Source organism: Triturus cristatus, chromosome 3_1 (assembly GCF_964204655.1).
Source record: "Triturus cristatus chromosome 3_1, aTriCri1.1, whole genome shotgun sequence".
NCBI classification, from domain to species: Eukaryota; Metazoa; Chordata; class Amphibia; order Caudata; family Salamandridae; genus Triturus; species Triturus cristatus.
The window spans coordinates 1,060,374,240-1,060,397,271 of record NC_140583.1 but is presented as its reverse complement, the minus strand read 5'-3'; the positions used below and the strand labels follow the sequence as shown (position 1 = coordinate 1,060,397,271).

Sequence of the window (23,032 nt, the reverse complement as noted above, 5' to 3'; positions counted from 1 at the left end):
TATTAATAGTCTGAGTTTGGGTTCTGTGTCTGGGCTATATGGCATTTTCTGCAAATTTCCATATTGCCTATCTTACGATCTCTGTAATAAGTCTTTAAAACTATTATTGGTCTGGAACTTCATCAATGAGTGGTCCCAGTTACTATTTGGGTTAAGCTGCTAATTGAAAGAGATTGATGTAGTGAAAGGTGGTGTCTCCTGCTGCTAGATCAATAGAAAACTTGGAGCCGAATCATCAGAGGTCATTTTGGGGTGCCTTAATTATTGAGGTTCAGTTGATTATTGATGTTCAGCTCCAGTGGGCATGATTTTGTTACTTTAGGGCACAAGTTATAGGTACTTGAGATAATTGGAAAAATTATGACTCCCCTCGCCGCCTGACCTGATGATCTGGGAACACAGCCTAAAGTATCGAAGAAAGTATTAATCCTCAGAATGACCATGGACTCCAAGCTATCAATAAATGTCCAAGTGTATAAATTAGCAAGATCAAGCTTTGTTATTATAAAAACCCTGCAACACATCTTACCCCATCTGGGATTTCCACACAAGTTCCAGGCTGCCATCTCTCTTGTTCTCTCCAAACTTGATTATGCCAATAGCCTCTACCATGGATCACCTTTAAAGACTATGAAAAGGCTACAAGGGATTCAGAACTCAGCTGCTATACTACTCTGACATATAAAGCCACATGATTACATCTCCCATGCCTTGAAAGCCCTGCATTGGTTACTAGCTGCCTGAAGATCCACGTTCAAGCTGCTTTGTATCACACACAAAGCAATACATGGAACAGAGCCGCTCTTCATCAGGAATAGTCACCAAACACATTCAACAAAGGAACCTCGCCTCAAAATCCCAACGTACAAGAAAAAACAAGCATTGGCATAGCCAGTAGGTCTCGCTTTTGGGACCTTATAAGTATTTCGTTATGCAGCACAATATCCTTGGTCCCAAAGGCAAGACCTATTGGCTATGCCAATGCTTGTTACCCCTTCTTAGAGGCCCTGCATCTCCACTCTGCCTATTGCTGAAAGAATTAGCCCCCCCCCGAAATTTGTCTCTAGTTGCGCCTCTGGCCCAAGACATGACATTGCCGCCACCAACCACAATGGGCATTTAACAGAGGTTGGGAGGCCAAGAATTGACGTGACGATCCAAGCCAGGGTTGCGGCTTGGCTCTAAGGGCCCAAGAATGAGACGAGTCTATGAAAATAATATGTGTCTGCATGCGAAACAGTTGGAACTCTACTGGGGTCAGCGCTCGTGACAGACACCTCAGGGGTCTAATGAAATGCTCGTCTGTATTGTGCGAACTGTTGACATTATTATATATATGAGCCACTTTTATAGACTACAGTTTGAATTCTGGAAGAGTTACAAAACCTTCAACCTTCATGGGTCGATAAATAATGAAATACCCTTAAAGTTGGCAATTTTTTCAGCGATGAGACACGGTGTAAATTGTGGACTTAAGAGTTTTAAAAAAAAAAAGCTTACATTACTAATAGACTAGTCAGTTTGACTCCTACTACAATGTAGTGTCTCTCATTGACCACAACGCTCTGCCCTCAAATGCCTGAACTGTAATCAGTATCCGTTGTTGTGCATCTCTACCGCCGAGTTCAATTTTAGTAAAAATGGGGTTCATTGACAAAATACTATGCGAAGTACACACCTACTGGGGCTGGAGCCGTCTCAATGAATTACGGGGCACCTCGAGTCGCATTATCTTTGCACTATGCTGGATTATGGCACCCTTATTTTCCAATATGCAAACACCAGCCTACACAGGTGCTTGTGGGGAGCGTGTGTTTCGTTGCAGAAAAAAAACAGGCATTACTTAAAGTACTTTGACAGTGCAAATTTGAGCATGTACACATACACACACACAGCTGACACACAGAAGACACACCACGCGTGCACACAAACACACTGCAGACAGCCACTGCAAACAGACACACACCGCAGACAGGCACTGCATACACACACTGCATACACAGACACCGCAGATAGGCACCACACACACACTGCAAACAGGCACCGCATAGAGACACACACACACTGCAGACAGACACCGCACACACACACATACAAATGATGGGTGTTTTACCATCGTCCTGCTGAGGGCGCTTGGGGTGTGGCGGCATGCGGAGAGCGGGGAAATATGGAAGCAGAGATCCTTTGACTGCTCACACCCAAAGGACACACCACGTGTGCACACACAAACACACTGCAGACACACACGGCATACACAGACACCGAAGATAGGCACCACACGCACAGCGCAAACAGGCACCGTATAGAGACATACATAAAAATGATGGGCGTTTTACCATCGTCCTGCCGAGGGTGCTTGGGGTATGGCGGCATGCAGGGAAGTATGGAAGCAGAGATCCTGTGACTGTGAGTGCCAAAAAAGTCAAGCAGCGGGGAAACATGAGGCGGAACTTGCACGCCGGCAGCAACAAAAAAAAATGCACTATTGCGCTTCGTATTGTTTATGAAAGCGGGCCCAAGTGTTGTTTATACACACCACAGACAGGCACTGCATACACACACTGCATACACAGACACCGCAGATAGGCACCGCAAATAGGTACCGCATAGACACACACACACACCGCAGACAGACACCTCACACACACATACAAATGATGGGTGTTTTACCGTCATCCTGCCGAGGGCGCTTGGGGAACGGCGGCATGCGGAGAGCGAGGAAGTATGGAAGCAGAGATCCTGTGACTGCTCACACACAGAAGATACACCACGCGTGCACACACAAACACACCGCAGACAGGCACTGCATACACACACTGCATACACAGACACCTCAGATAGGCACCGCACACACACCGCAAACAGGCACCGCATAGAGACACACATACAAATGATGGGTGTTTTACCGTCATCCTGCCGAGGGCGCTTGGGGTATGGCGGCATGCGGAGAGCGGGAAAGTATGAAAGCAGAGATCCTGTGACTGTGAGCGCCAAAAAAGTCGAGCAACGGGGAAACATGAGGCGGAACTTGCATGCCGGCAGCAAAGAAAATGCACTATTGTGCTTCGTATTGTTTATGAAAGCGGGCACCCATGTTGTTTATACAGGTGCCCGTGTTGTTAAACGGGCACCAGTGTTTTTTTCAAAGCGGGGAGGAAGGAGGGAGTGCTGCATGCCGTGGCCGCTATCAAATAAAACAAGCACTCGCCAGGCATCCGCTGTTTATTTTTGCATCGCGCTTTCTTAAAGTGAAAGCGAGATGCAAAAATAAACACGCGGTGCCATGTCTCCTTTTTTGTCCGGCCCAATCAGAGAGCCGGACTGGCGCGTGCAAGGCAGCGTGACACAGCTTCTGATAAAAAACTTCGTCACGACAGCCGTAATGCAGGCGATCCAGTCCGGATGGGCCGGGCAAAAAAGCCAAAAGGAGGCACCCTAGAAACCTTATTTCCAATGGCAGCCCACCGTTTAACATAAACGGTGACGTGAGCCAATGGGAATAAGGGGCGGGGCTTCAAGCCCTTTTCACAAACTACTCATCTGCAATAAATCTCGCCGAGCGAGCTGCGCATGTGCGGAGCAACGCTAGGCGAGACCTAAAAAATGGGTGGCACATCCTTCTCTGTTCAAGCAGCCAAACTATGAAACTCTTTACCCTCAAACATCAAATTCACAGCTAACCACCTTATCTTCAGAAAACTACTAAAGAATTGTCTCTTCCCCACATAACCACAATACGCAAACAGAAATATACAGCATATTCCCTCTGCATATGAGCATTTATTTGGACTATAGATATATACCTATATACGTGTATTGCTTTGTATGAATGTGTATAATAATTATGTTTTTAAAAATATAGATATTTCGTAGTTCTGCTTAACAAATGTACATAATACTGATAGTTACATTATTCTCTGTTTTTAACATGTATATAAGTGACTGCATAAATAGGTAAATCTTTTATCATAACTATTTATCTACAATTGCTTCACTACTGACTTTTCAACAAAAAAAAGTACAACACTTGAAAGCTGGAGTTTTTTTAATGCATCTTTAATCTGCATATACTACCTTCCTTATGTATATCTATACCTTCCATGTACTTATGTATCTATATATTTATTACTTTCCTTTTAATTAAGCATTTCCAATGCACTACCCTATTTCTCACCTTATACCACTCTCAATATATCCTTTACCTCAACTCTCTAACTCATCTCAAGCCTCACTCTACTACTCTTTCCAAAGCACTATCCTATTTCTCACCCTATACCTCTATCAATATATCCACTTCCTCCAGTCTCTCATTCATCCCAAACCCCATACCACTACTATGATCCCCAAAATAACCCTTTCTAAACTCCTCCCTTCTCTATCCCTCCTTGCATCATGTCATACCTCTTATCCTATTCAGATCTCCAAAACCAGCCTTTCTAAACCTAACCTCTGACTATTTACCTCCACCTCCCTTTTACTCATCCCAAGCCCACTCCAACTGCTATGAAATAAAATAAAAAAAGATTCTAGACCCTTTCCTCTTCTATCCCTCCTTCCCTCTTCTATCCCTCCACTATTCCTTTTCCATCCTAAAAACAGAATGACATGTCCACCACTCCAATTAATTTCATACTGCCCTATACTAAATCCCCTCCACCTCCCCTTTATGCACCCCAAACCCCCTACTAGGGCTATAAACTCAAAATTAAAAATAAATTCTAGACTTAATCAAAATAACTAACATATCCACCACTCAAATTACTTTCATATTTCCCTATACTTATTCACACTACTCTTTTATGGGTTCCGGAGTAGTGTGCTACTTGCCGTAAAAGAGCTTCAACACCTCATCAGGAGTAGCAAGCGCTATATAAATGCAAACCTTTTCCCTCTTCTATTCCTCCACTATCCTTCTCAATCCAAATAATTGACTAACATATCTATCACTAAAATTACTTTCATATTTCACAATACTAATTCACCACTAATTCTTTATGGGTTCCAGAGTAGCATGCTACTCGTAGAAAAAGAGATTTGACGCCTCGTCATGGGTAGTAAGCGCCTTATAAATACAATACAATACAGTACAACTATAACTCATGGATTTCAGTGTATTTGTCATGAAAAATGTTGTTTTCATTGACATTTTTATCTTACTGGCACGGCCCTTTAACCTTTGTTTTGTTTTTTAATTAAATCCCCAAAGTTTTTTTTAAGTAAAACATTATTTCATTTTTTAACTATAATGTCACTTTAACCTTTTTTTCAGTGAATAGCTTTCAAGACGGGCCCATTTAGAAAAGAGAGCTATATAATGAAAAAACAAAAAACGTGAGGTGAAACTGTCAGCCACTACCAACACACGTGTTATTATGACTCCGAGCAGGATAATGGAAAATTGGACATCATGGGGAAACCACAGCGGTTCAGAACCCGAGACACCTCTCAACGCTCTTCAAAAATGTTTACAAAACCCGACAGGGACGCGCATTGCTATACACTAGGCTGCATCGCAACAAAACTGAAGTGTCGTGGTTGTCCGGAATCATAACATAGAAAGGTATGCTTTTAACCCCTTGAGTGCCCTGCCCTTTCCACGCCCTGTGCCGGGCGTTTCATTAGCGGGCGGGGTTCATGACGAGTTAGTCTCGTCATGGGCACAGCGCAACCGCGCTCCATGACGAGACTATCTCGTCATGGGCACTGACACGTATTTATTTATATATATATATATAAATAAATATATAAAGGCCCGCAGTCAGCTGACAATAGGGGTGACTGCAAGGCCACAGCTGGTGGAGGAATGACGACGTCGACAGAGACGCGAGATAAGTAGGGGCCGGGGGTGAGTATTCTAAATGACGTGGTACAGAAACTGACCAATAGGAATACAACGGTGAACAGGCATGAGTATGGAAGATTGCTAGAGATAGCATATACACCTAATAGGCAGACTGAGCTCAATATATAAGGTATACAACAAAAACACACCTTCGCGGGTTCTTGAACTAACGGACGACGAAGAAAACGTTAGGGCTGCAAAATGTTTCCTATCACTAGCCATGTAGCAGAGGTCAACGGCCATTTTGGGGTCAGGTTTCCTCTTACTAGGACCGTCCTTTCATTTCGGCTTTGAAATGTGTCCATACGAGTCCCCGCTCCAAGATGGCTGTCGAGTATCTCGCGAGGCTTGTTACTGAGCAGGGTCGTTGCCATGGTAATTATATACAGAGCTCGGGGATCGGACGGTGGCCTTACGAGGTAAAGATTCCTCGACTGTTTTGGTCTTTACAATCAGTGTAGGAGATGGAAGAGGCAGAGGAGGGGCTGCAGGTAATAAGACCGGCGGAGGAGGGGCGGCATTGGATCTACCGAGTGTGGGGACAGTGAGGGTTTTCGTGTCTGTACTGCCTAGGTAGAGCCAAAGATCCAGAGACGCGGGGGGAGCGGGTTGAACCAAGGCGATAGACATCGGCAAGGAAGAACCCCCGACCATGGTACCGTAGTTGTCGAAGTTTGGGAGGCGGTACTTAGTGTATGGAATGTTGGGTATGCTCGAGCCTGTGGATCAGTGCGGACGAATGGATGTTAAGGACGTCTGATCCCAGTTGTAAAGCCATGGAAGACAGTGTGAATTGGAGAGTGACTGTGTACAATCAGAGAATGATTCGTGGACAGCGTTACTGGTATTGTATTTATTTATGCCTTCTCACATAGCGCGGACATTAACCAAAGATGCTAGAGCGATTTACAGCAGACATATGTCGTAAGATGTATAGTTGCAGTGGGTTTAATAAGACCAAATATAGTTACATAAGGTCAAGAAGTGCAAGATCATTGCAGAAAAAACCTAATTGTACAAGAGGTATATACAACCGTGAATAGGTTCCAAGTGCCTATTGAAACGGAGGTAATGTAGTTCTGTGTTAACAGGTCACTGAACATGTTACTACTGGAAAGAATTCAAAATTTGCGAACATACGTGACAAGAATTTTCAATTCTATTAAGGACACAGAGGCGAGGATTATGCTTCTCAATTTTCTTTACTGAAAATTCTCAGCATCCAATCATGTAAAGTAAAACAAATAAATACACTACAATACCCATAAACACCAGTGGGTATCATGTGACAACCATAGAGAAGACCCCTATATAAGGCATACAAGAGAATACCATATCCTCTTTCTTTGCAGGAAAAATAAACAGTTAAGTCCAAGAATAATCAAAACACATGGTGACGTCCGGAAACAGCTGAAAAGGTAGAACCAAGCATGGAAGGAAATCCATCAGCCAACGCGCAGGAACGAGACTTGAAGGCAGCTTCAATGGAACAGCTTCTCATGAAGAGATGTAAAACAAATCCATAAGGGAGGAAGAGTAGCAACTTATTTGAGATCAGAACCTGAAATGGAAAGACAAGCTGTAATACCACACTCCCAGTAAGAGGGACACATAATAACAAGGGGGAAGGGTAGAAGACAGCAGGAGCATAGAATGCAATATATACAGCATAAAAGCAGAAATATAATATAATACAGAATCAAGGGTGGGATAATCCTCGCCTCCTTGTCCTTAATAGAATTGAAAATTCTTGTCACGTATGTTCGCAAATTTTGAATTCTATGTCAGGACCGGAGGCTCCGATTATGCTTGTTCAAAGATGCGCCACCACAACAGATGCAATATTTACAATTGGTTTATAATAAAAAGTTTTAAATGTAGAATCAGATGACCAATCAGCTGCATTCATAATGTCCAACAAACTGACACCTACAGAAAAGGCTTTAGATGCCATAGCACCACAAGCAGAATGAGCACCAAATCTTGAAACATCAATACCAGCTTCACCCATGAGCCAACGCACCCATCTTGCTAGGGTAGCTGGGGTCACTGGGTAAAAAGGTTTCTGTAAAGCTATCAACAACTGACCCCCCATATCTTGGCGAAAACCTGCAGTACTTACCTCATAATCCCGGATACATTGTACCACACATATTTTAGGATTATCAGTAAACATGGGATAGGTGACAGAGGAGATGTTACATTTAGTGCGTCTGGTGATCAAGAAAGTGACACCCTCCGGAGAAAATCTACGACACTCTAGGTCAAGAGCGCGGATATCGGACACTCGCTTGCAGGAAACTAGACAAATCAGCATAGTTAACTTAGCAGAAAGTTGTTTGCGAGACAGAAACTGATTATCTGGCCAGGCGTCCAAGAAACGTAAGACAATGGAAACATCCCAAAGCTCTGAATACTTAGAGGAAGGTGGAGTCACCAACCGAATACCCCTGAGCAGTTTACCAAATAAAGGGTGTTCACCAATCGGTTTGCCATCAATTGGTTCATGACCCGCAGAAATGGCTGACCGGAAATTATTGACAGTGCGATAGGCGAGGCCGGAAGCAGCAAGGGATGCAAGAAAATTCACTACCATGGAGACATCCGCCGAAGTGAGATCCACCTCCCGTTGAGAGCACCAATCACACCATCGTTTCCAGGCTGTGGCATAACGCCTGTGTGTGTTGGGTGACCAAGCTTCACTGATAAATCGGGCAGCGTCTCACGAAAGGCCTGGGACTTTCCAGCGATCCCCGAAATTCGCCACGCGACCAGCAAGAGTTGGCCGGATGTTACCATTGGGTGAGGGGACTTGAAAGGGTCTAGCAACAGATTCCACCGAAGGGGAAGAAGAAGGGGAACCGCACATAACATTTCCAGAAGTACTGGGAACCACGGCTGAGCCCGCCAAAGAGGAGTGACTAGAATCAACTCCGACTGATAACATTTGGTTCGGGCCAAGACCCTGGGAATCATTACAAACGGAGGAAACGCATAACAGAGAGACGGAGGCCACACCTGAAGAAAAGCATCCGTTGCAAGAGCCTCCGGGTCGGGACGCCAGCTGAAGAATGCTGGAAGTTGCGTGTTGAGTCGGGAGGCAAAAAGATCGATCTGACAAGGACCCCATGTGTGTATCAACAACCGGAACACTCGAGGATGAAGCCTCCAATCGCTGAAATCCCGCAGATGTCGGGAATTCCAATCGGCAACTTGGTGCTGCACCCGGGGAGATACTCCGCCACCACAAACAGTTTGTTTTGAAGGCAAAAGTACCAAAAGTCCTTGGCAATCTCCGCCAGAAGTCGGGACCGAGTCCCGCCCAACTTGTTCACATAACGAACCGCTGACACATTGTCCATGCGGAGAAGAATGCAACAATTCGTCTGACAAGGAGAAAGGCAGTGAATTGCAAAGGAACCCGCCAGAAGTTCCAGGCAATTTATGTGGAGATTTAATTCTTCCGGAGACCACCGGCCGCCCGTGGACACCGGACCGCAATGGGCTCCCCAACCCCAACGACTGGCATCGGATTCGATATCCACCTCTGGAGTGGTGCCGAAGAGGGCTCGACCATTCCATGACTCCATGTGTCCTAGCCACCACAACATCTCCCACCGCGCCTCCTCCGAGAGAGGAATCTGGTCGGAATATCGGAGACCTTTCTGGAGATGTCGGATCTTCAGCCTTTGAAGCGCCCGATAATGAAGGGGACCTGGGAAGATCTCTTGGATAGAGGAGGCTAACAAGCCGACGATCCGGGCTACAGATCTCAAGGACACAATCTGCTTGTGCAAAATCAACCTCCACTCTCTCTTGATTGATCTGATCTTCTGATTGGGCAAGAGGAGTTGACAAGTAAGGGAGTCTACAAGAAAGCCCAGGAACTTGACCGACTGAGACGGAATCAATACCGATTTCTGCGGGTTGATCAAGAAGCCTAGATTCTGCAACAGATCTACCGTCCAAGCAAGATGTTCCATGACTAGAGGAGGACTCCGACGCATGATGAGAATATCGTCCAAATAAATGATGAGGCGAACCCCCCGGGCTCGAAGAAGCTCGACTACAGGCCTCAGAAGTTTCGTGAAGCACGAGGGTGATGACGAGAGGCCGAAAGGAAGGACTTTGTACTCGTACCAAATCCCCTGCCATTGGAATTGAAGAAAACGACGATGAGGTCTGTAAATGGGCACTGACAGATAGGCATCTTTTAGATCCAAGCGGACCATCCAGTCCCCTTCTTGAAGAAGATCGCAGAGAAGATGGATTCCCTCCATCTTGAAGTGACGATATACAACCCATCCATTGAACTCTTCGAGATTTAAAACCAGCCTGGATCCACCCCCCTTCTTCTGAACGAGGACAACATTGCTGACGAAACCCTGAGGATGGCGAGCCGTCCGCTCTATGGCCCCTTTTTGAAGAAGAGACTCGATTTCGCTGGAAATGAACTCTTGATCTTGAAGGGAAAAATCATTGGGTGAGGAGGGAGAGCCTGAGAGGGGGAATGAAAAAACTCTATTTTGTAACCCAGTACTGATTCCAGGATCCATGCATCCTGCGAGATTTTTTGCCAATTGTGGAGAAAAATGGATTCTGCCCCCCATTTGAATTTCGGAAAAAGGAACCAGGCTCACCTGAGGTTGAGGCATCACGTTGACCTCCCTGGTTGCCTCCATAACGACCTCTCCGGTTGTTGTTGCGGGAATCACGCGTTGGATAGAAGGAGGAGGAGGAAGAGTCTTGAAATTTGCCACGGGTGGTATTATATCCCCGCTGGGCGCCTTGTTGATAACCGCGGCCGAACGACCGCCCCCGATGTCGTCCGGCCCGGCCAAAAACCGGGCGAAAAGCCCGCTTTAGTGAACCCTGTGCCTTGTCAAGGCCGCTGAATGTTGCGACAAACTTAGTTAGTTCTTTTAAAAATGGCTGTCCAAAAAGGAGACCTTGTGCCAAAGGACCAGCCTCAGAGGTAGACAATTCCGCCAACTTTGGGTCAAGTTTCAACAGAATAGAGCGGCGGCGCTCACAGGACATGGCACAAATGGCATTGCCTAACTGACAGATGGCTCGTTGAGCCCAGCCTATCAGGTCGTTAGGATCAATAATTTGTCCTGAAGCCTTAGACTTGAATCCTAAATCTAAAATTTTGGTAAGGGGACCAGTCAAATCGAGCAATTTATCTTGGCAGGACCGCCATGCCCGTTCGATTCCCTTTTTGGGATCCTTGGTATATTTCTTTAAATAGGTGAGCATAGAGGGGTCCACTTCCGGAGTGTCCGCGACCTTGTCCGCCAAATCAGGTCTGGGGCATTCGGAACGCAAGCGCGCACGGACATCCTGTGGAAAAGCTTGACGTAGGTGGGACTGCACATACTCAGCAACCTCCGTAGAGGGGAGCCAAGACGAGGAGTTTGGATGGACAATTGCAGTGGGCTCAAAGGTAAGTAAATGTGGATGGGTGGGAGCATCGACAAAACGTTCCTTGCATTTTTTCTTAGCTGGGGGAAGAGAAGCCTCCAGCTCAGAGGGCACATCAGAGGAGGAATTTCCATCATCTCTGAGGGGCGAACTAGAAGGAGCGTCCTTGGAAGAACAACCATAAGAGTGGTCAGTGGAAAGGTTTTTAGCCAATTTGGCAAAATCCGAAGAATGCGGATTCTTAGAACTTTTGCCTGCAATAGAACGTGACGTAGACCCAGGAAGCCAACCCTGTTGTAGGGCATAATTACACAGATGGCGCTTTAAAGGCTCAAAAGCCTTTACCATGGCTTTATTGACAGAGTGCTGGACTCCTGCATCAAGAGCCTCGACGAGCTCGTGCTCGAATGACTCCGATGGGTCGTCTTCATAATAATCCTCTTCATAATATTATTCAGACATTATGTCACTGGAGTAGTGACAGATATACCCACCAGAGGATAAGTACGGAGCAAATAACCACTGTCTGCGCAAAAAGAGGAGACCCTGAAGTAGCGAGGGACAGACAGTGACGTCATAAGGAGGAGTGGAGAACCCCAAGCAAGCCACAGCAGTACAAGTATGTATGAATACACTGTGCACTGTAACTGTTTGAATGTGGAGGGAGAACTTGCCTATGAACCCACTCTAGGCAGAGCCTATGCGTCAGTATACAGCCCAAGGCACATAAATATATAAAGCCTGAGCGTCAACGGGAGGTCTGGCAACAATTGGTGGGTGAAGGGCACTGTCAGCGCTGCCCCTGCGCTCTGTGAGCATCCGAAAACCATTTGAAAAACGGTAGAAATCACCGAATTCGGATTCAAAATGGCCGCCGCACATGCACGGTACGGCCCGAGAATTGCACCAGAAAGAAGACTACGCGTCTGAAGGACGCGCGTCCCCACCTCCGTCTCCCGCTCCACAATAGTGAACGCGGGCGCACAGCGCCCGGTCCGGGAGGCGAAACACGCTCCCAAATCGCCAGAAAGCCAAACAAACAAGCGGTAAGAGCGCGCGTCAGTAACCAGGAAAGCCGACGGCACACCAAAGGCGTTAAGGCATAATACAACAAGAAAACGAAGGAGCGCGTAGTAAATGCAAATGAACCAATCTTGTAACAATGAAGAGCAAGCGCATCAAATCCCAGATTAACACAGCGCAATGAACGTAAAATAAGGAAGTAATGCACTTAACTGGCTGCGGAGCAGCAAAGAAAGAGGATATGGTATTCTCTTGTATGCCTTATATAGGGGTCTTCTCTATGGTTGTCACGTGATACCCACTGGTGTTTATGGGTATTGTAGTGTATTTATTTGTTTTACTTTACATGATTGGCTGCTGAGAATTTTCAGTAAAGAAAATTAAGAAGCCTAATCGGAGCCTCCGGTCCTGACATAGAATTAGCTGCAGTGTCTTAGCTAAAATATTGTTGAAGGAGGCAGGCTTTCAGTTCAGTTTTGAAGATCGCCAGCAAGGTGGTAGGTAACACGTAGATTTGGAGGTAAATGAGTTCCGAATTCTGGTTGCGCCACCCAAGAAGAATTGTGCCAAGAGTTGGTCCTTTTTAAAGGTCGGGGGTTCTAGCTTCAATGCTCCAGTGTTTCGCCATGGTTTAGAATCTCCCGATAGGTTGAGTTTGTCTGCCATGTAACAAGGAGTGGATTTGTGTAGAGCCTTATGGGTGATGCAAGCAGTCTTGTAAATATCCCTGGCTTCAATGGGCACTAATCAGTGGAGAGGTGCCAGCATAGTTGTGATGTTTTCATTCCTTTTGGCCCCACAGACAAAGTGTGCTGCAAAGTGTATGATCAGTGCACAAGTCCTAAAAAAAGAAGTTGTTGGACTAACCAAGTTAATCAGAATGCAAGTGTCATCACAGTGCATAACATCACGGCGCGTGACATCACAGGAAGTGGCATCAGATCTTGAGCCCTCACATATGTTTAGCAGGTCTAGCATGAGTACATTGGAGCACATTTCGAGTATACACGCAAACCCTCCTGATTTCCTCTACCCATAGTGCTTTACAAGAAAAAATAGTGGTACTTAAATTATTTAAACCCCCCCTCAGGGGTAGTAAGCACTTTATAAATTACATTTATTTTGTGTAAATACAGGGAAAGACCAACACATTGGACATTCTTGCAGGCATGCATAATCTGTCCCCGCCTGCACATTGTTGTGATCGAAAGCAGACAACAATGTGCAGGTGCTGCTGAATTAGTCCCGGTGTTTGCAGATAACACCGGGATGAATTTAGCCTATTTGTTAGAGGGGCCCAATTTCTTGGCAGGGTGGACAGCATCCACCCTGTGAAAATAGTGGGCGGACACCGTCCACCCGCGTGTACCTCCGACTCGTGCCCTGGTTCCCTGTGTAGGATCGATTTCAGGGGATGAAATTGGTTTGGGGGAGACCAGTCAAGGAAAAGTTACAATAGTGTATTCTAAAGAGCACCAGTGTATGACCAAGAGATTTCAGATCTTGTCCTGGAATGTAGTGACTAGAGAATTGGAGTTATTGGAAGCACTTACAGCCAATCTGAATTAGTGAAAAGATTAGAGCTTTGCAAGTTATGCTTGTGCCATATGTAGACATCATGTGTTTTGGTCATAGTCACAGCCAGTGGAATTCTGCATCAGGGGAGGACTGATAGTATTAATTATGTTGTCATATTACATATGATAGCACTGTCTGGGAAAAGGTTTAATTTCATTAGTGCCATTTCTACAACCAAATACAGCAATCATCAACTAAAAAGTGAGCAGTCAACCTTTGCAAAGGACCTTCCGCTGTGCAGCAATTAGAGTTTTATTAGCATTGCTCAAACAAAAAGACCATGCTTTACATTAGTCACATACAGTGGTACAGCTCTGACATCACCACTATTACATGGGGGATAGGCCGGTAGTCATATGCCTGCACTACCTTTAAAGACACAGGTTGACCAACAACATCCAAAGGCGGATTACCCCTTACGACCGCCTCCCTCCGCTCTTGTATCGTAACTTGGCCTATGCGTCCTACTCCTCCACCAACATTCCTCTATATTGGCGCCATGATTGCCATATTTTCTCCCACTTTTTAACTCAACCCCTACTTTTGTACACTGTTTCCTCTGCTCGTTGGCACCAGTCCAGATCCATATCCCACTCTCTCAGCAACAGTGGTGAAGACGCTCCCCACCTCCTTCCTTTTAGCAATCCTCACTGCTAAGGCTAGCCATACTCCCATGTGCCTAGGCCAGTCAAGGTCCCCCTTAATCATCAGATCAGGAGGAGCCATTTAGCGTCCATTGGGAACGTCACTCCCGATACCCTAGACATTACCCCTCTGACCTGCCAAAATCAGGCAATCTCCTGGCAATCCCATAGGATATGAAAGAAAGTCCCCTCCCATTGGCAACCCCTAACCCAAAGCGCTATGTGTGCTTTACCTCACTTATACAAGTGTGTGCGTGAGTAGTAGGTACAGTGCAGGATCTCAAGTTGCACCAGTCTAAATCTTGTCCAGATTGCAATTTCTCTTGGGCTTTGTATGGCCTCTAGCCAATCTTCATCATCCATGCTCCCAAGGTCCATGACGCATGCACGGTAACCAGGGGGTCTGGTACGTTGTTCATTAATGTACGATATATCGTGGATGTCGCTTTCCCAGGGATGGGGTCTAGTAATAGTCTATCTTCCAGTGGCGAGTGATCTGGGACGGGGGTACCATGTTGAATGTGTTGCAGCAGGGCGTGTATCAGTCTTAGGTAGTGATATCACTGTGACTGATTGAGATTATATTCCTTTCGTAAATCCTCAAAGGCGATAGGAGCCTCACTGCTCCACATGTCGCCCAGGTGCTGGATTCCTATCAGTTTCCACCCTCTAATGCCCGCGAGGGCAGCTACTTCTTTCAATGTGTCGCTGAACCACAATGGGGTCCGACTAGTCAATTTCCCTGCCCAGCCCAGAAATCTATTTGCCTCTCTTCAGCACCCCACCACCATACCAGTGTGTGTCGGCCATTCCGGGCATACAAAAGTGGTTCGCAGTTTTCCACCGGGCATACTGGCTCTATCTACTCTATAGGCCGGTTCGTGTACATCTGTATTCACCCAGTCATTTATGACAAGCAACTCCGAGGGTCAGTAATAGAGTCTAATATCCGGGACCGCTAGCCCTACATCATACACTCCCTTTTGTAGTTTAATGAGCACTATTCTAGGAGAGCCCCCTGCCACAGAAGTGTTCTAACTTCCTGTGCAATCTTTTTAAAAACGGCCGGTGGAACTGGACAGGGGGAATTTTGGATGGCCTATAAAAGACGCAGCAGGGCCATAATTTTAAAAAGGGCTGCTCTGCCCATTCGAGACAATGGGAGAGTATGCCAATGGTGTATGTCGGCACTCAGCTGATCTAACTGGGGCTCAAGATTCTTCTTCAGGAACGTCCTGAGTTTTTAGCAACTTTTAATCCGTTTGAGTCAGAAGTGTTTTCTTTTTTGTTAAAATCTTTAGACTAATCAATATATGATCGATTAAGTGGCAAATATGGCAAATCCATTATTATGTGGAAAATGCAGTAGCATCAGAATCTCATAATTTCAGTGTCCCTGGTCATAATGTACTTGCTGGACATATTCTGTTTGTCCAAACCTACAGAGGTCATTGTTCCCTTTCAGCTTCGATGGATATCTGAACAAATCTCCCTAGTCCAGAAAATTGAGCTTCTTATCACTCTCCCACAAAAAATAAATACGTTTGATCCATAACAAGGCATTTCTGCCCCTACCGCAGTAAATCTTTGGGTGTTACTGTTGACACCATATTCTTGCGTACCTCAAATAAACACAGTAACGAAAACCTGCCAAGTTCCGCCGCCATTCCCTCACTAAATCAAACACACATTTTTGCCTACCCCTTAAAGAGCTCCATTTCACATTCTTCACATTTACCAGCTAGTCTTTGGAAATGCCATACTAGCAGGGTTCTATTCATGTTATGTGCTGAAATGGCAAAGTGGCATCTATTCTCATATACATAAAATGCAATTACATTCACAAGTATTGAGAGATCTGCACTGGCTTCCAGTCAAAACTAAGATAAAATTCAGAATGTGCTGCAATGCGCATAATGCCACTCGCCCAGCTAATTGCTTATCATCTTAGGAGCACAGAGAACTTTGGATCTTAAATGTACTATGCCCTGAAGATCCGAGATTTAGCACTTCTTAAACAAAATAAACCTGTCACTGTTGCTGTAACAGCATTTTGAAACATACAACCAGTGAATTTAAGAATTTAGTCTATTCTTCTTTGTCTATTTTTTTTTGTTTTAGAAAATGTATCATAAATCTTCCTGGAGTAGATTCTAATATACTGTTGTATCTGATTTCCCCAATAAATTCTTATATTCTACTGTTTGTTCTTAATGCCACTGTTATTTTAAATGTGATACTTGGGGGCCCTTTTTAGAGCTTGGCGGACAGGCTTCTCTGTCCAGGACAGGCTTCTCTGTAACAACATGACGGAGTATCCCATCCGCCATATTACAAATGCCATAGGCTATAAAGCACATGTAATACTGTGGATGAGGCATCCTCCACATTTGTGACATAGTATTCCAACCTCTAACTCAGGCCCGTAGGTCTGCCAATCATATCTCATGGTGTAGTTTCTCTACAAAACTCTTAAAATAAAAAGGGGGTTACTGTAAGCGATTAGAGCATGTGGCTTGCCTAGGGCAATTCAGTCCTGGGCGAGATTCGATTATGTGAGTTACTCTTATCAGTTAGAACTTGGGGGCTACTAAGAGCAATTTGTGCATTGGGGTTAAGAGACCAATTGATGGTTAAGGGGTACTGAATGTCACACAAAATAAACCTTCTTCTGAGAGATGTTCAGAACAGAGGTTAGTAAACGCAATTAGACCATAGTGTTACAAAGAGAGTTCAGAGCATCACTGTTGTGGAGATCAATTAGAGCATTCAGGTTGTTGTCAGGTATTGAAATATATTTGAGTGACAGAGAGTAATTAGCACTGGAGTTACTAAGAGCCTGAGAGTTAGTTACTAAGAGTGATCAGAAGCATATATTAGAGATGGGTGAGCTAACAAACTTAACAGAGTAGAGCCAAGGCAAGGACCTGACTTGTCCAAGACAAGCCAAGAAAATTTTGGCATGTAAATTGTGCATCAAACATTATGTAAACATAGGATAAAGTCTCTTCAAAAGTCAAAAAAGTGTCATTCTTTCAAGCGTAAAAGCATTTCACCTTGGTTCATCAGATTATATTGCTGCATTCAGAGGCATTTATCAAAAGTGGAGTTTTTAAAATGTCATGCCCCACACCACCGCTCTTCAAACAGTTCTAGTAGTGAACTAAGAAGCAAGTCATTAGTCATGTGCATTCATATGTAGCCTAGATTCTTATTATACATGGAGCAACATTATAGTTAATATTAAGTTCAACGTAAGCGGTTTTTGTACAGTTCATTCCTGAATCTCGTATTTCAAGGTGCTCTCAGGCGTGGCCATATTGCAAAAGGAAGTACAATGAAATGAGATCTAACAATCCGGTCAAGCAGGATGGAATCTGGATGAATCCCAGGTTTTCTGGTTTCACATTGTGCAATTCAGCCACTAGATGGGTACCACTTTCTCTCTCCTGTTTTACATCAAATTTTATTGCTTTGTCTTTAATTCTTGGAGCATGAGATTAGAGCGTAGGTGGCAGGCATGAGCCACATAAAAGTTTGATTTGTTTTGGGCTCGAGGGTTCAAGAGACCTTGAACTAAGCTAGAGGCAGATCTCTGGTTCGAGCCTTCAGTGGTTCAAAAACGTCTAGCATACATGTCACCATACCTGACTGGTGAAAAATTCTCAATTTTTAATCTAAAAATTGCTTTTTTTCTTTTCACTGACCAAAAATTGCCCCCACTTCAATGCAAGTACATGGATAAAATATTTTCCTGCAAATTATTTTCCAAATCGCCCTCTTTTCTCTTCCAAGTGATGGCATGTATGTTAAAGTGTGCAGTTACTGAGTGATTAGAGGAAAACATGCTCGGAGTGACAAGATTAGGTGCTTACTGAGAGGCTCCAAGGCAGGAAGTTACTGAGAGCAGTTAGGGCATGAAGTACATAGATGGATTTGATTGAGTGCTTACAGTATGTTGCCTTCCTGCCATGCACTCCGTTGCGCCAAACATTTGGCCACTTGTACTGCACTGCAATTATAAACAGCGTTGTGGTTGCAGGTGGAGAAATATTTGAAGGAAGGGGCAGGGGCTGCGTGCTAGGAGATCTTCCACATGAGGCTGCTTTTTAAAAAGAGCTCTGAAGAGCGGCAATAAAAGATAAGCAAGAAAGGTATGTGAAGGATCGGGACAGGATTTACAAACTTAGCGGAGATTTAATCGCGGGACAATACTTCTACACGGAATGTGCCGGGGTATGTTCTGTTGTCAGATGTCCTAGAATCTGCTCTTACAAACTGTGATTAAAACATTACTATTTGGCATTTAAAGGGCATACACTTGGCATTAATATGGCAACCTATCACTTTTCAATAATTCGGGGTGACTTTACAAGATTTCCAAGCCTTCCAATACAAAATCTCATTCCACTTTGTGAAGCTTCGCAGTGGGTGGAATGAATAATAATGTACCTTTATTAGGTAAATATGTCAGCATTAAAGAATCAAGAGTTTGGTGTGTGAGACTTGGGGGCTATTCTGTTTCGCCTACAAGTCTTCTCAGTTGATAGTCGTGCCCATTGCCTTTGAGATGTAGGAAGACAGACATAGTGCATTAGGGTTTCTAAGTGATAAGAGCATGGGGTTACTGGGAGAGATGAAAGTATGTCGGGTAACAGGGGAGCAATTTTGGCATGGGGTTATTGGGATGATAATAACATGGGGTTACTGGGAGAGATTAGAGCATTGGAGTTATTGTAAATTATTAGATTATTGGGGTAACTGAATGCGATTCAAGCATGGCATTAATAAGATATATTATAACACGGGTGGATGAGAATGATTGGAGCTCAGTTTAATAATAACACTTAGGACATTGGTCTACTGAGAGCTATGATGAAAGCACCAGGGTTTCTGACAGCTCATGGAGAATGGGGGTTTTTGAGAGTGTTTGCAGCAGAGAGGCACTAAGGATAATTGGGGTGGGAACCATGTGTGAGAAGGGGACAACCTGGGTGCTTGTGAGAGATAATTGCGTAATACTGCTGAAAGCTTTTGCCTGACTGTTTGCATTGCTTTCAGAACGCAGAAGAATTAACATTTTTTGTGACCTGGTAATGATGCTTCTTTTCTAGTAAGGACAAATATCACTGAACGAGCAAGTGGGGCTGAGGTGGTGACACGGCACCTTTCAAGGAAAGATGAGGAAAACTGGACCTGTAGTGTAGGGTGGGTTGGTTTCTTTTACATGGAATGACTGCAATACCTAAGGCCTGAGTCCTCTTTTATCATCTCAGTTTATTGATTGCCCCTGCTAAGAAAGAAGTGCTTGCAATCATGGAATAGGATTCCATGCAAACCTGAGTGTAATTGGCACAGATAAGGACTGACATTGGTGTCTGGCTCCTTCAGTAGTTGAACAGTTGTGACCTTGGTGTTCCAGAAGTGGAATGAGTTGTGGCACAGCACACCGCAATGAAGGAGTGATGGTGAGCAGCGACAGTTGGGATTAGTGGGGCAGATGTAGACAAAGGTGAGATAAAGTATAGATCATGGACTGGATGATGGTGGGGAGAAATGTTGAGACATTGAGCTTCTGTTGCAAAGAGCAAAGGTAATGGGTAGAGATTACATTAACTTGTGGTCCCGGTGATGGAAAAAAATTAGGGTACAGATGAGGACACAGTTTGATATAAGGAGAGAATTTGTGGTAAAGCCAGGAGAGGTATTAAGGCTCACCACCAACTTCAGACAATGAGTGTTCCTCTAATATAATAGTCCAGGTCTATTGAAGCAGGTGATCCATGAGCATAACTGCTCCACTTTCGATGTTTTCCTGTTCCGGTTGCAGGTGACGTGAAAATGTCATGTTTGAATGCTGAATGTCATGCAAGTGACATTTCCACAGGGAAGGTGGAACTGCATTAATACACTCTTAGCTTTTTTAGATCATTTAACTGTTAATCTTACTATCTAGACAAAACTAATTGAAAACCAGCCCTACGATGAGAGCCTTGAGATAAACGATTCAGAAGAAGTGGCAAGCATCTATACCCCAACGCCACGACAGCAAGGTAAATATTTTGAAATGGGCATGTTGTAGCAATTTTATTGAAAGCACTGTAATTTTAATCTATATATTTGTTTCTGTGTAAAATCACACCCACACACCTCTCTCTCTCTCATTCACTCTCACTCTCCTCATGTTGCACAGACCTCAGGTCATAGAATTTAAAAGCGATGACCTACATTGAAAAACCTCTGATGATGCAATAGTCCGGTTTCTAAATTTGGTCAGCAAAATAAGTGAAATGAGACCTTCTATGGCATCTATGCAATCACAGCAGACCAATAGTTGTACACTTAATTGAGGATTGCTCCCTCAATGTTCAAAACAAATACCGAAAAGAGGATTGTGAGTTGCTATGCAAAGTAATGAAAGCAGAGTTTGAAGAACCACTCGACAGAGTACCACTGATATTATGAATGGTTAACAAAATAGTTTGGGGGCTCTTCCATTGTAATGAGAAGATGACATCTGAATGGAAAACCCAAGAGGTGTCAGCAGTGTTGAGAATGGCGGGTGACTAAAATAAATCAATGTCTTGGGTAATCAGGCCTCAAAAAATCCTAAAAATGTTACTAGAAATGCAGGTCTAGTGACTTAAAAAATGTACTCCACCTAATTATACAGTTCTTGACCCATAAACTGATTTCTAATTGTGCGATCCTGGGAAAATATTTTGATTCACTGAGACGCTATTTTCTTCTTTATCACATATGAGAGCCCCTTCAAATACGTGAGTTCAGCATGTCTGCTGTACAGAAAACTCTTGTTTGGTTTCATTTACCTAACGTTTGCTCCACATATAATACAAATCTTGCCACATATAGGATACACATGACTGCTGACTTGCGCCTCAGTTCTTTAACCGCATTGTCATCAGTGCAGGGGCAAAAATGTTCCTAAACTCATGTTTAAAAGCTATCTCTTTTAATAAATACATAACTAAAGCATGCGATAGCAGCACACTGTCATTTGAAATCAGCTGGTTTTACATTGAAATGACCACAGATTTCCCCCCCCCACTAACATGTGGTTTTAAAACTATATTCTGTACAATGTCTGGAAATCGAGTTTCGGCAAATATTTGTCATTGGCACATCACCAAGTAAAAGTGCTGTGATTTATTTTGCTCCTATGTAAATCTTTGTTTACATCACACTTCTGAATTACAAAAAAAGTTCTTTCATAATTCCTGATATATTTTTAAATAACTGTACTATTCATTTACAAACTGTTTACATAGTGTTAGAAAATAAACCTTACATTTTACAGCCTTTTGTTTCACAATTAGTGTCAGATAACTCACTTGACAAAAACACTAACTATAATAAGATAAAGAAAAGTAAAAAATATTTTCCAGGTACTGACATTTGACCTCTGTCCTTGAACCAACCAGCAAATGTGTCAAGAGAAAAACAAGATTCAAAGGCCTCTTCTTTGCTCCTCACTTTCTGAATAAACAGAACACCTGCTCCTTCCAGTTCAAATTAATTTGCCAGTAAGGTCGAGTAAATGCTAAAAATAGCTCGACCTGATAAAAATCTCACTCAACATTGCGAGTGGATTTTTCGAGGCCTGGTAATGGAGACTATAATTAATCTGATAAAAAAGACGTTAAATGATAAAGAATAGTCTGCAGAAATCAACCACATGAACACAAAATATTTGTTATTCTGTGGTGATCGGATGGATGTTCAGATTTCGAGAGAAGGGTGATGCTAAACCACTGTTTCAGTTTAAAGAAGTCATGAAGGCTCCCATGTTATCAGAGAGGACAAACTAGTGAGACTGGCTCAAGCTTTCATTTGAAAGCAATAAATAAGTAGGAATGGTAGGAAGACAGAGGTAGCATCCCTAGGCTGGTTTATATTTAGGCCTTTGTCCAGTAGTGACATAGCACTCTAGAAATGTAGTTGACGGTCCTTCATGATCGTGATATTTTTGCAGCAGTGACCTATGTTGCTAAAACTTTATTCATTTTAAATAAAAGCTCCTAGGTACTTTAAGACCGAGCAAAATACTTGTCGGGCTCTTTTTGAGACACTTGTGTCAACTTACTCAATGAAATCAATATCCAAATGAAGATCATTTATTCACAGTCTAAACCAGCTTTGGACTTTTCATATCCCTTCTAGAGTGGTGCTAACCGCCTTTAGGCCAGTATTGTTCAAGGTTAACTGGCTAGGCTGCTCACTTTCAAAGGAGGTGTACATCACCTAATTTTGAAAATATATTAAGGAGAACGCAAGTGGCTGTTTTAGCCTGAATGAAGTCAATACATCCATTCTCATGTGTACAAACATTTGTTGTAGAGATGTTTATGCACTTCATCATTTCCTGGAGTTGATACTGTGTGCCTCTCAGCTATTGAGCACAGAGGAAGGGGAAAGGAGAAAGACATGAAGCTAGCACTTTTGCTGCTGTGAAGTGGTGCAGCAAATCCTACTAATGCAACAATGATATGTATTTGTAGGG

At 43.8% G+C, this 23,032-nt stretch overlaps 2 protein-coding genes across 6 annotated transcripts in view; one reads left to right on the top strand and one right to left on the bottom strand.

Moving 5' to 3' along the window:
• Window positions 1–6,089, bottom strand: part of LOC146861513 (uncharacterized) — a 75,562-nt gene extending 69,473 nt beyond the window's left edge. The window contains exon 1 of the mRNA XM_085646447.1: window positions 5,992–6,089. Coding sequence (XP_085502573.1) covers window positions 5,992–6,085 — 94 coding nt within the window. The 5' untranslated portion in view covers window positions 6,086–6,089. The remainder of the gene's footprint in view (window positions 1–5,991) is intronic.
• Window positions 6,090–6,219: 130 nt separating this feature from the next.
• IFT46 (intraflagellar transport 46) overlaps window positions 6,220–23,032 on the top strand; it is a 128,269-nt gene continuing 111,456 nt past the window's right edge. For 2 of the 5 annotated variants that reach the window (XM_085645847.1, XM_085645846.1), the window contains exons 1-2: window positions 6,226–6,261; window positions 20,468–20,564. Coding sequence is in view for 3 of the 5 variants with exons in the window: in XM_085645844.1 (XP_085501970.1) it covers window positions 6,307–6,333; window positions 20,468–20,564 (124 nt within the window). In the remaining 2 variants the exon portion in view is untranslated. Of the gene's footprint in view, window positions 6,334–6,383; window positions 6,498–20,467; window positions 20,565–23,032 lie in introns of those variants that run through there. The other 3 variants (XM_085645844.1, XM_085645843.1, XM_085645845.1) reach the window with 3 other exon arrangements.